The sequence below is a fragment of the Ambystoma mexicanum genome, chromosome 10 (assembly GCF_040938575.1).
Source record: "Ambystoma mexicanum isolate Mex_15411 chromosome 10, UKY_AmexF1_1, whole genome shotgun sequence".
NCBI classification, from domain to species: Eukaryota; Metazoa; Chordata; class Amphibia; order Caudata; family Ambystomatidae; genus Ambystoma; species Ambystoma mexicanum.
In genome coordinates this window covers 1674597607-1674610918 of record NC_090932.1, presented here as the reverse complement: position 1 = coordinate 1674610918, position 13312 = coordinate 1674597607, and the positions used below count along the sequence as shown (strand labels likewise).

The 13312-nt window shown below is 45.8% G+C and overlaps 1 protein-coding gene across 23 annotated transcripts in view; it reads right to left on the bottom strand.

Annotated features, from left to right (window-relative positions):
- The window catches only part of RIMBP2 (RIMS binding protein 2), a 2252680-nt gene that overhangs the window by 250416 nt on the left and 1988952 nt on the right, over window positions 1–13312 (bottom strand). For all 23 annotated transcript variants that reach the window (XM_069620091.1, XM_069620095.1, XM_069620096.1 and 20 more), the window contains one exon: window positions 7507–7610. In XM_069620091.1, the coding sequence (XP_069476192.1) occupies window positions 7507–7610 (104 nt within the window). The remainder of the gene's footprint in view (window positions 1–7506; window positions 7611–13312) is intronic.

Sequence of the window (13312 nt, the reverse complement as noted above, 5' to 3'; positions counted from 1 at the left end):
TTAGAGAGAGGGGGGAGGGAGAGAAAGAGAGAGATCGTCGTAATATACATAGGGTACAGCTTGCTAGTTACTTTTGCATAGTGAGGTTCTGGTTTAAAGATACTCATGTCATGAGATGATTTCGTGTGATTTAGTGTGACTTAGTGCACCTCAGTTCAGCGTATGAACAATCCCTTTTTTGCCCAAAGATTCTTTGGCTGAATTTCCCCTGAGTGAGACTCCATGTTCGCAATATGTGAGTAGCCCTTTCTTTGAGTTGGCCATGGGCAAGTGGCTTGGCTGGGTGGTCCTGATCTCAACGGGTGCAAAGGAACAGATTAAGGAATTGAGCTTTTAGATAGATGGGGAGTCACAGATGTGTGTAAAAGGTTCTGTGAGAATACATGTGTCGTTTGCTCTGATCATGGGGGCGGCGGCGGCGGCGGCGGGTTACTTTCTGTGCACCACAGATTGAAGGCAATTTGCCACCCCAAGGAAGCAAGGAAGGAAGGGTGGTGATAACTTTGGAACTGAAAATGATATGCCCCCAAACACTTTAAAAGGAACAGGTGCCATAAATCAGCACGTGTGTTATATTAACGATGGAGTCGTCAGGCATGTGTGTGGGTCTCCACATGTGGCACCCTAGGGTGCATGAACCTTTTAAAAGAAAACGATATGAAATTGACCAGTCTCCCTGAGTGGAGTGCCTCCTTACCCTTACTGCAGGGTGGCTGTGTCCTTGGCACTCCACCCAGGCGTTAGCGGACCCCCTCCGCGGACCCCACTATTTATCTGCCACAAATGATCAATTATCTTGCTATCACTCCCCTGCTGTGCTCCCTGTGCCACAGGGGGTGCTGTCAGCAATCAGCACAGCAGCCCTAGCCCAGGTGTGTGACACTCTAGGAACCTGCAGGATTGCCATGGACATCATGGCTGCAGCTTGGGTCTCCATACAGCAGTGCAGTGACCCAAGAGCAAGGCTGCTGCGCTGCACCACATGACTGCTGGCAGGCGCAGTCTGTGCAGCACTCCCCTGTAGGTGCAGCACTCTCCTGTAGGTGTGCGAGAGCTGCTGCCCACTGCTGCGAGGTGCACTCTGTGCAGCACCTGCAGGTGTGTGAGAGCTGCTGCCCACTGTTGCGAGGTGCACTCTGTGCAGCACTCCCCTGCAGGTGTGTGAGCACTCCCCTGTAGCACTGCTGCCCACTGCTGCCAGGTGCACTCTGTGCAGCACTCCCCTGTACGTGTGCAAGAGCTGCTGCCCACTGCTGCCGGGTGCACTCTGTGCAGCACTCCCCTGTAGGTGTGCGAGAGTTGCTGCCCACTGCTGCCAGGTGCACTCTGTGCAGCACTCCCCTGTAGGTGTGCGAGAGCTGCTACCCACTGCTGCGAGGTGCACTCTGTGCAGCACTCCCCTGTAGGTGTGCGAGAGCTGCTGCCCACTGCTGCCAGGTGCTCGCTGTGCAGCACTCGCCTGTAGGTGTGTGAGCTGCTGTCCACTTCTGCCAGGTGCACTCTGTGCAGCACTCTCCTGTAGGTGTGTGAGAGCTGCTGCCCACTGCTGCGCGGTGCACTCTGTGCTGGCCCTACTGCTCCACCTTCACTTAGGCTGCACCTGGCAGGTGAGGCGCAGAGCTTGAGTTACACTGGTCCACCTCCTGCTGACGCTTCACAGAGGTAGCCCGCTTCACACGATTTTAATTGACGCTGGTAGCCCCCTGCTACTTTCTGCTGCCTGGCCGGCCTGTTCATGAGGCCCGTGGTTTGAACATCACCTGGGCCACCTCACACAGGTGGCCTGGGAGTGCACCAGGACCACCTTAAGGGGGAATCCTGGCCGGCCCCAACCGCTCTTCATGTTGGCCCACCACTGCCAAGAGTCCAGTGGAAAATGTAAAGGGGGCAGGACCTCAGGTAACTCAGAGCAGGCTACCTGACAGCAAGTGAGCACTCTATGGTATAAAGACTGTTTCTAACTGCACACTTTGTATTGCTCTAGGACCAGTGAGGCCAGAGAGACGGCTAAGAGTTGGGGCAAGTGCAATAGCAGCGTGTGTAGATGTAATACAGAGGCTTGCCTTGTCTGCTTGCACATATCTCTGGCTCAGAGCATCACAGACCGCCCCCCTCCCCTCTGCTCAATGAGAGGAACACTAATGCATGTAACCAATCACAGATCATACATTGTTACATTGTCATAATGCTGCGCCAGCATGTCCTGATGAATGCTTTAAGATAAAAGACAGCAGACACTGGTCGACAAAAGGGAAGGATGTATGCCCTGAGAACCTATACATGGTTATAAGATGATCAATTTAATGTGGATACACAAAAAGCCAGGTACCTAGCAACGAGAGTGTCACTATGAGACTGCCAGGGGGGCGAGGTCTCGGATAAGGCCCCGTCTAAAGTGACCTTCACAGAGGCTTCTGTCTGGCAGGCCACCTCCTAGGATGCTTGTCTGTGGGGACCTCTACTTGTTGACTGGAGTGCTGTGGTTTGGGGGTATTGCCATTCTTCCTATCATTCTGCTCACTGAGTTATCAATAATACCTCTGTTAAGTAACATCATTAATCGATGTAATCGCTGTAATAGTGCTGGGCTGTAAGTATGAATACTCGACTAAACTCTCAACACAGAACTCCTAGAAAAGGACCTACATTCAGAGCCCCGGGTACTTCTGGTACCAACGCATCTGCACAACAGCAAAGGTAAAGCTATCTTGCACTGCCCCACACCTCCAACTAACCTAACACAGTCCCTTCCCTTTTCATCCACAGAAGCACGTGCAGACCATGGAAATGCCAACAGAGTGCAGGATAACGTACAGCAACACAACATAAGATCTACAGGCAAAAGGGGGAAAGAGTACTGTAGAGGCCAGGGTAAAGCTGGAAACCATGTAGAACCTATGTGTCAAGAGAAGGCAGGAAACAGGTAGACAGCTCGGACCAGCAACAGGCATGCACGGGCCAAGCTAGAGACCAGGGAGGGCTGGCAAGTCACAAGGAGGCAGGGGATGCACAGGCAAAAGGGGGAAACAGTACTGTAGAGGCAAGGGTAAAGCTGGAAACCATGTAGAACCTATGTGTCAAGAGAAGGCAGGAAACGGGTAGACAGCTCGGACCAGCAACAGGCACGCACGGGCCAAGCTAGAGACCAGGGAGGGCTGGCAAGTCACAAGGAGGCAGGGGATGCACAGGCAAAAGGGGGAAACAGTACTGTAGAGGCAAGGGTAAAGCTGGAAACCATGTAGAACCTATGTGTCAAGAGAAGGCAGGAAACAGGTAGACAGCTCGGACCAGCAATAGGCGTGCATGGGCAAAGCTAAAGACCAGGGAGGGCTGGCAAGTCACAAGAAGGCAGGGGATGTACAGGCAAAAGGGGGAAACAGTACTGTAGAGGCAAGGGTAAAGCTAGAAACCATGTAGAACGTGTGTGTCAAGAGGAGGCAGGAAATAGGTAGACAGCTCTGACCAGCAATAGGAATGCACGGGCCAAGCTAGAGACCAGGGAGGGCTGGCAAGTCACAAGGAGGCAGGGGATGCACAGGCAAAAGGGGGAAACAGTACTGTAGAGGCCAGGGTAAAGCTGGAAACCATGTAGAACGTATGTGTCAAGAGGAGGCAGGAAATATACAAACAGGATGGGCTCACAATAAGCAGGCAAGGGCACAGCTGGAGACCATGAAAGGTCTTCATATTACAAGGAGGACAAGCATGTAAGTCAAAAGGGAGAAACAGTATTGAGGAGGCAAGGGTAAAGCTGGAAACCATGCAGAGCATGTGCATCACGAGATGCCAAGGAGTATGCAGATATGACCGGTCATAAAAAGTCAGGCCAGAGAAAAGCTGGAGACCATGATGGGCTTGCATGACACAAGAAGGCAGAACATTTCCAGGCAATACAAATGAGCCCACAAGGCCAAAAAAATAGCTACAATGTTAACACGTATCCTAGAAATGATACTAAATGATGTATACCAGTAACTATTTGGAATATTTGGTCCACCGGACCTTACTGCAGAAAGGCAGCCATCTCTGAGCGAGCAAGCTGCTTCCTTGCTGCAGTGTGGGAAGGTTCACAGCACGTGCACTCGATGAGCCCTGGCAGCCCCTCCCTGGCTCTGGAAGCACAGCCCAGCACTGTAATGCACGCTCTAGGCCTGTAGCCCCGGCAATGATCAGATCCCAGCAAAGTGCCAGAGATGCGTCACATTAAGGACTGCTTACCCTGCGCCCTCTACTCTCCTTTCTTGCACTGTCAGCGTCTTTCCATTCACTTTCCTGTAGCTGCAGCACCCCGTCCCCTTCTATGCCAAGGGATGGTGGACCCGGCTTCATTTTGGCGAATACACATTCTGCTTTTTAGCTTGCCTACTCCTCATCTCATCAACCCCCTGTGAAGAACACACCATTTTGATTTGAAAAAAATCTCTTTTTGTTATCCTTTGTTATTGCTGCCATGCCTTTTTCTTTTCTTTTTGTTATCCTTTGTTAATGCTGCCATGCCTTTTTCTTTTCTTTTTGTCATCCTTTGTTATTGCTGCCATGCCTTTTTCTTTTCTTTTTGTCATCCTTTGTTATTGCTGCCATGCCTTTTTCTTTTCTTTTTGTTATCCTTTGTTATTGCTGCCATGCCTTTTTCTTTTCTTTTTGTTATCCTGTGTTAATGCTGCCATGCCTTTTTCTTTTCTTTTTGTTATCCTCTGTTATTGCTGCCATGCCTTTTTCTTTTCTTTTTGTTATCCTCTGTTATTGCTGCCATGCCTTTTTCTTTTCTTTTTGTTATCCTTTGTTATTGCTGCCATGCCTTTTTCTTTTCTTTTTGTTATCCTCTGTTATTGCTGCCATGCCTTTTTCTTTTCTTTTTGTTATCCTCTGTTATTGCTGCCATGGCTTTTTCTTTTCTTTTTGTTATCCTTTGTTATTGCTGCCATGCCTTTTTCTTTTCTTTTTGTTATCCTGTGTTAATGCTGCCATGCCTTTTTCTTTTCTTTTTGTTATCCTCTGTTATTGCTGCCATGCCTTTTTCTTTTCTTTTTGTTATCCTCTGTTATTGCTGTCATGCCTTTTTCTTTTCTTTTTATCCTTTGTTATTGCTGCCATGCCTTTTTCTTTTCTTTTTGTTATCCTCTGTTATTGCTGCCATGCCTTTTTCTTTTCTTTTTGTTATCCTGTGTTATTGCTGCCATGCCTTTTTCTTTTCTTTTTGTTATCCTTTGTTAGTGCTGCCATGCCTTTTTCTTTTCTTTTTGTTATCCTGTGTTAGTGCTGCCATGCCTTTTTCTTTTCTTTGTGTTATCCTTTGTTATTGCTGCCATGCCTTTTTCTTTTCTTTTTGTTATCCTTTGTTATTGCTGCCATGCCTTTTTCTTTTCTTTTTGTTATCCTTTGTTATTGCTGCCATGCCTTTTTCTTTTCTTTGTGTTATCCTTTGTTATTGCTGCCATGCCTTTTTCTTTTCTTTTTGTTATCCTTTGTTATTGCTGCCATGCCTTTTTCTTTTCTTTTTGTTATCCTTTGTTATTGCTGCCATGCCTTTTTCTTTTCTTTTTGTTATCCTTTGTTATTGCTGCCATGCCTTTTTCTTTTCTTTGTGTTATCCTTTGTTATTGCTGCCATGCCTTTTTCTTTTCTTTGTGTTATCCTTTGTTATTGCTGCCATGCCTTTTTCTTTTCTTTTTGTTATCCTGTGTTAGTGCTGCCATGCCTTTTTCTTTTCTTTTTGTTATCCTGTGTTAATGCTGCCATGCCTTTTTCTTTTCTTTTTGTTATCCTCTGTTATTGCTGCCATGCCTTTTTCTTTTCTTTTTGTTATCCTGTGTTATTGCTGCCATGCCTTTTTCTTTTCTTTTTGTTATCCTTTGTTAGTGCTGCCATGCCTTTTTCTTTTCTTTTTGTTATCCTGTGTTAGTGCTGCCATGCCTTTTTCTTTTCTTTGTGTTATCCTTTGTTATTGCTGCCATGCCTTTTTCTTTTCTTTTTGTTATCCTTTGTTATTGCTGCCATGCCTTTTTCTTTTCTTTTTGTTATCCTTTGTTATTGCTGCCATGCCTTTTTCTTTTCTTTGTGTTATCCTTTGTTATTGCTGCCATGCCTTTTTCTTTTCTTTTTGTTATCCTTTGTTATTGCTGCCATGCCTTTTTCTTTTCTTTGTGTTATCCTTTGTTATTGCTGCCATGCCTTTTTCTTTTCTTTTTGTTATCCTTTGTTAGTGCTGCCATGCCTTTTTCTTTTCTTTTTGTTATCCTGTGTTAATGCTGCCATGCCTTTTTCTTGCATGCTATGCTGTCTCTCCACAAACCTGCCCACCGAGATCTCTAGTTCCCGCTCCCTGCACTAAGCTGCTCACATTCGACAAGTCAACTAAACCACCCACACATGGCAACTGAACACCTCTTCCACGAGACATCAAAGCATTTCACCTCTAAAAACGATGTGCATACCACAGCTCCATCCAATGTAATACCACAGCTCCATCCAATGTAATACCACAGCTCCATCCAATGTAATACCACAGCTCCATCCAATGCAGTGTACTACCGCAGGCACACAAGGCTTCCCTCTGGACGCAAATGCTGTGATGCTCGGCACAGAACACTTAGCTCAGGGTACTACCGATCTGCCGTATCTGGTGTTTATATCGAAAATGTTTCCAACGAAACCTTTTCCATCGAAACCTATCCATGGAAAATATATGCATCGAATGCATATATGTGTTATGTAAAGGGTTCATTTTCGTTGGGGTGGGTTTTTAAGCGTAAAAAATGATGGATAATGGGGGAAGCCCCCCCAAAAAAATACAAAAATATACATTCTATGCAAAGATTTTCGATGGTTGGGTTTTCGATGCAAAACCTTTCGTTGGAAAGTTTTAGATGGAAAGCCCATAAAGCCCGAACTGCATGGGTCCACACAACAGCAAATCTATCTTGCATTTTCCCTCTCCCCCACTAACCTACTGAACCCCCTTTTCTCACAGATCTTCCAGAGCACCTGGAGACCATGCAAATTAGGCAGAGGGTGGTATAAATCCCAGTAACCTAACATAACATAACATAACATAACCATAACTACATATAGGAGGAGGAGACTGTAGGTACAGTGGCCTTAACTGCCGAACATTGTCAACATGGCGCCTTTCATGGACACAAAGAGCAGACTTCAGACTTAATTCGTCTACTCACCTGAGTATGGGCTTTGTAAGAACAAAGGTGCGGGGACAAGGGGGAAGACAGAGGAATGCATTGATAGATAGGGACAATTCTTCATACCCGTTTCCCTTGGAACGCATTGAAACAATGCACTGTGCAAATCTCCCAACTGCAAATGTGGCGGCCATCTTACATTTGCTTCACAAAGCTCAATATTCATTTTAAAAAGCATTTTTTTTACAAACTGCTTTAAGGGATTATATTTTCCTGTCATCCCTACAAACTCTCTGGTGTACACAAAGTTTATAAACTGCTAGGTTATATCGGCACAAGTCTGCGGAATAGACTCCTTTTCAATATTTACCTGAACGTCAACGTTGGGAGAACTTTCTCTGGGATCGTAGTCGTAGAGAGCGACCATCCTTCTCGTGGACACAGAATGTTGGCGGCCGCTCCTCCTGTTCCTTTCTGTTTTGGTGACAAAGTTTAGGAAATGACAATGATTACAATGTGCTTTCTGTGTTTGACGATTAATATGCATGAAATGTCGCCTAAGTGCCCTTTGGGAAAGTGGCCTGACCAACGCGACCCTCATTGATGATGAACTAATGATAATGACTCTTTGTATTGCCACCAGAGCATCAAATGATGCAAATGACTGATGCACGCACCCCGCAATCACTAATTAATCAAAGTTATGCCCAAGGATAACGATTTACAGCAGATTTGCGCGTTTTGTGTACCACGTCTGCGGATGCACGAGTCCAGAGAACTATCTTGAGCGCAGGGTGTCATCGAAGCACCGAAGGGGGATTCTCTGGTTTGGCAATTGTGTTTAACTTTATACCTCATGGAACAAGGGTCTTCATCCTTTGGCTCTCCAGATGTTGGACATCAACTCCCATCGGCTCTAGACAGCATAATCAACGGTGAAGGAGCGTGGAAGCTGAAGCCCAACACATCGGGAGAGCTGCAGGTTGCAGAACATCAAATATATGGAAACACACCTTCTCTGATGTGCATCATGAATAACCCATTCGCCATTATGACCTGCACGCCACACCCATACACCTTGCCCATTTTTTTTAATCAAGGAATGTCACCCTAAAAGTATTTTTTTTCAGTGGTGCACCTTTTAGATCAGGGCCCCTGCAACCTGCAGCTTTCCAGATGTGTTCTATTCCAATTCCCACAACCAGGCGGAGCGCCACAGGTTGCAGACCCCTGCTTCAGATCATGGAATATTTCTGAGATGTTGCTGGGGTCAATGAAGCAAGGGGTCTCCTGAGGGGTTTCCATGGCCATAGGTTGCAGACCCCTGCTTCAGATCATATAATTATTCCTAGATTCTGCTGGGGTCGATGAAGCAAGGGGCCTCCTGAGGCATTTCCATGGCCACAGGTTGCAGACCCCTGCTTCAGATCATGGAATATTTCTGAGATGTTGCTGGGGTCAATGAAGCAAGGGGTCTCCTGAGGGGTTTCCATGGCCATAGGTTGCAGACCCCTGCTTCAGATCATATAATTATTCCTAGATTCTGCTGGGGTCGATGAAGCAAGGGGTCTCCTGAGGCATTTCCATGGCCACAGGTTGCAGACCCCTGCTTCAGATCATGGAATATTTCTGAGATGTTGCTGGGGGTCGACGAAGCAAGGGGTCTCCTGAGGCATTTCCATGGCCATAGGTTGCAGACCCCTGCTTCAGATCATGGAATATTTCTGAGATGTTGCTGTGGTCGATGAAGCAAGGGGTCTCCTGAGGGATTCCATGGCCACTTGTTGTTCCTCTGCCTGAATTCTGGGAGGTATCCCCTAGGTAAAGGGTGATGATGAAAGGGGTGCTGAGGGGATGACAGCGGGTGCTGCAAAGGTGTCCCCTGTTTATGGACCGCAGGCCTTGTGATTAACCCTTGCTTCACCATTACACACAATTGCAGATAGGTTTTATAGAATATTTATCAGAAAAACAATTAACTTCAACTATGAAAATGTCTTGTTATAATAATTACATTCTACTATTACCTTTCCATGTCAATGGCTCAGTGGGGTTATGTTAGGGAATAAACCCATAAACGCTGCGTCGGGCTCTAGAAACCTATTTGGAGGGTGTACTATTTCTGATGGATACTCTGTCTAACCACAGGTTCCTAATCTTGGAATTGTTTAAGCCATGCACTCACTCCATGAGTGCCAAGCGTGACAGAGCAACTCACGAGTGGAGCTGTACACACCCACGTTTTTCCAGTATGTCACCCCTGAACATGGAACGGGGGATGCTGCCCTTATGTTAAAACAATACGGGCAGTTTACTAGCTCGAGAGCGGGTCTATTACTGAGAGTGGACACATTTACTTCATAATCGCCCCCGGAGAAGGGCACGCAGCCAATCAGGTGGCTGGAACAGCGGGCAAGAATACACATCCTTGTGGCCCTTCCCTGGGTGGCGACATCTTTATTTTTATTTTTTAATGTGCAGAGGCAACAGGGAGCGTCTCCCTGTTGCCTCCTCACCCCCACAAAACAGCCCATACCCCTTCCCAACCCCCTTGCTCCCTCCCCACTTACCTGTTGGACCGGAGCTTTGTGTGCCGGTCCCTGCGCTCCCGGTCGCCACCATAGAAATAGCAAAGGAACTTAGTCCCTTTTCCCTATTTATTTTATTTATTTATTTATTTATAGAGCACCGGAACCCGCAGGTATCAGGGCGCACAATAACACAAACACTAAGAAAGAGGGGATTGCAAAAAAGCAAGAAAACCTGTTCCTTTAAATGAAGGCATCTAACAAATCTATCTGGGGGGAGGTGGGTGGTATGGTATGGTGAAGGAACCATGTATTCAAAAAGAAATGTTTTCAAGCATTTTCGGAAACACAAATAGTGCTTTTCTAGACACAGCTCTGTAGGAAGTGTGTTCCAAACCTGTGCTGCAAGACGTCCGTATCATCTTGATGTTTTTTTTCATTTTGGGACATCTGTCTGTCCTTTTGCATTAGAACGAAGGCACCTGGAAGGGACCTACAGTTGTGTTCTTTCTTCACGGTAGATTGGGGCCTCCCCATAGGTACACCTGTGAGCCAGGGAGAGGGCCTTGAATATAATTCTAGCCGGCACGGGTAACCAGTGCAGAGTTTTCCTAGCTCAAGTGATATGTTCCCTCTTTGAAATGTCACAAACAATTCTCACTGCCTCGTTCTGAAGGACTTGCAACCTCCCAAGGCAGCACTTATTGGCTCCAATTAAGAGGGCCTTACAATAGTCAATATGCAGTATGATAACTGCCCTGACCAAGGTCTCTCGATTCTAAGGCAACAAGAATGGTTTGACTTCTCTCAACACCCTCAGATGGTATTGAGCGTTGGCGAAACACTCCATCAACCTGTGCCTCAGATCGGATAGAAGCTTCTAAGTGATCCCCAAGTGTCTTAACTTTCTCCATGATCTTGATAGGATACCCCTCAATATTCAGACAATTGTATTCCAGACAGAGTTTAGCTATGGCCTGTGAGGACCCGAAAATCTTCAATTTGGTCTTAGTGCTGTTTAAACACATCCAATTGCTGGACTGAGCTGTACATATCATGTAACCTTGCTGAGTCCGTGCTATACCTTCCGTTCAACTCCATCCATAGTTGGGTGTCGTCTGCCTAAATAGACAAGTGAATTCCCATGTTCGTTAAAAGGTCGCAAAGAGGTTTCATATATATAAATTAACCAATTGGAGACAAGCAGGCTTCCTGTGGTACACCACCACAAATTGGCTCGGCATCTGAGCTAGCGTCACCCCGGCATATTCGGGCAAACCTATCAAAAAGGATCTCATTCAGCCAATAGCCTCTAGTGAGCATTTTCCAATAGTACCCAACACATCCAACAGGAGATTAGGATCCAGCATGTCGAAGGCGGACGATAACTCCAAAAGTATACACAGCCCTGACCCCCTTTTCTCTAAGATGTCTAGCATATGAGACTGGAGGTCCGGCAAGGCACTCTCCGTTCCATGATTTGCTCTAAAGCCAGATTGTTTAGGATGGAAAAGTCCCAAGCTTTCCAGATGTAATTGGAGTTAAAAAGTCACCAATTTGTCCACAATCCTTAAGAGGAATACCGTGTTCATGGGTCGCAAGTTGTCAGGATCCCTTGGGTTCAGGCTAGATTTTTCCACTAATGGTGTAACTACAACCTGCTTAATAGAGTCTGGTACAATGCTGTGACCAAATGATGCATTAACAAATTGAGCCAGGAAAGGAGCAAAGATCTTCGGATAACTCAGTATAAATTTAGAGGGGATAACATCGCCGGGACAGGATATGCACCGCATGCTCTAAAAATAGTTCTTCATCTGATCCTCTGTTATCTGTTTACAGAGGAAGACAGGACTTTCCCTCTTTTCCAGCACCCGTCTCACAGGTAGGGTGTCGGTCACCAAGATGCGTGTTATCCTGGCGCGGGCGATCTTAATTTTATTTGCAAAAGCTTTTTGTACCTTGCAACAGTCCTCACTGGTAGGAACACAAGATTGAGACTGTGGTAAGGGTTCTCCAGTTTTCTATAGACCTCAAATCGTTTTTTGTATGATTACCTGCCATTTCAATCTGATTGTTATAAAAATCCCTCTTAGCCTCATAAATCTGTTTCTTATAAGCAGTTTGCGAGGATTTCCACGCTAGCTTGTTTTCGTCAGTTTTGTTTTTCTTCCACATCTTTTCTGTCTGCCTTTTTTTCTTTTTCGGATATAAAGAGTAGAGTCAAACCACTCCTGGTGACTCAATTTATTCTTGAAAATCTTAAGGAGCTACTTCCTCCAAGAGGCCATTTAGATGAGTGTTGTTAACACTCACCAATTTAGCTGAGTTTTGTAAACACTCACCAACCTCTATGGGGTGTCTAGATCAGAGGTACGGGACGTAATGAGGTCTAAACAGAACTTCAAGTCCTCAGATTTGTTTTTTTAGGTTCCTATTAATTCTCCTGGGAGCACTATGAATGTTCAAGGGTTTGCCAGGAAGAAGAATAGATCATTCTACAATTGAGTAGTCGAACTAAATACAGGTTGCGGTATTTATGATCCTCAGGGAGATGTTTCTTGAGGCAACCCAATCGAGAATATACCTCCCGAATGAGTAGGTTCAGTGTTGTAATTAGAAAAGCACAGATTGTTGAGATGTTTTTTCAAGTCCAAGTCTTCCTTGTCGATCGGGTTGCCTAACCGGCGATTAAAATCACCAAGAAGGATAATGGAGCAATTAGGTTTGCTTCATGGGTCTCAAAGTTGGACCAGGTCCTCGTTAAACCCTGGCATATCATTTGGTGGTCGGTAGATCCATATGGAATTTGAACAACAGTTGGAATTAGATGTAAGCTCTCATTGCTAAATCTCACAGCCCGCACATTCGATGGGTTTTCCAAAGAGTCTTTAAGCCATGTTTCTGTAATACACATCATGTCCAGGTTTTCTGCCTCAATACGATTGTGTATGTTAATAGCGTGCTTACTGAGTGAGCAAGTGTTTAAAAGAGCCACTCTAATGGGTGGCAAAGGATCACAGGAAGAGGAAGGACTAACATTATCTGACGGGATGTCGGCCGAAATGACCAGCAGTGTTGCAATATTCGGCTGAGTAACAGTATTTGGCACCACAAGGTTAGCATAGAAATCGGCTACTCGTTCTCCTGGAACTGTGGCATTTAACACATAAGTACCCAGGTTAGTAAGTTGAGCATTCTGTGAAATTGGCACCTGTCAAGTACTTTCTGCTTCCCCAGGAAGGGGTAAATTATCTAATTTGACTAGACACTGGGTGCAATTATAGTAACACCATCCGCGTAGCACTGGGTATAAGAAATGGTTCTAAATCTGAGCTTGTTTCTCCATTGGTGGGGGTGCAATCCGATATTGGACTGACATTAATATCGAGACTAGAGATGTAATCCTGAATCATTTTTTCACGACACAGTTTTTGTGCTGCGTTAAGCAGTGCAAGGGTCAGGCCAACACCCATGTTCAAAAAAGTGAAACAAGCGAGGCTGCAGGGAGGGGAATCAGGGACCGTGACACAACAGCATAAGTCGAATCAGAAATAACAAGTGAAGCCAGTAGGGGGCAGTAGCAAGACTAAGGAAAGTCCAATAAGTGAGCTGAAGTAGTTAATGCAGCCTGACACCAATACTGTC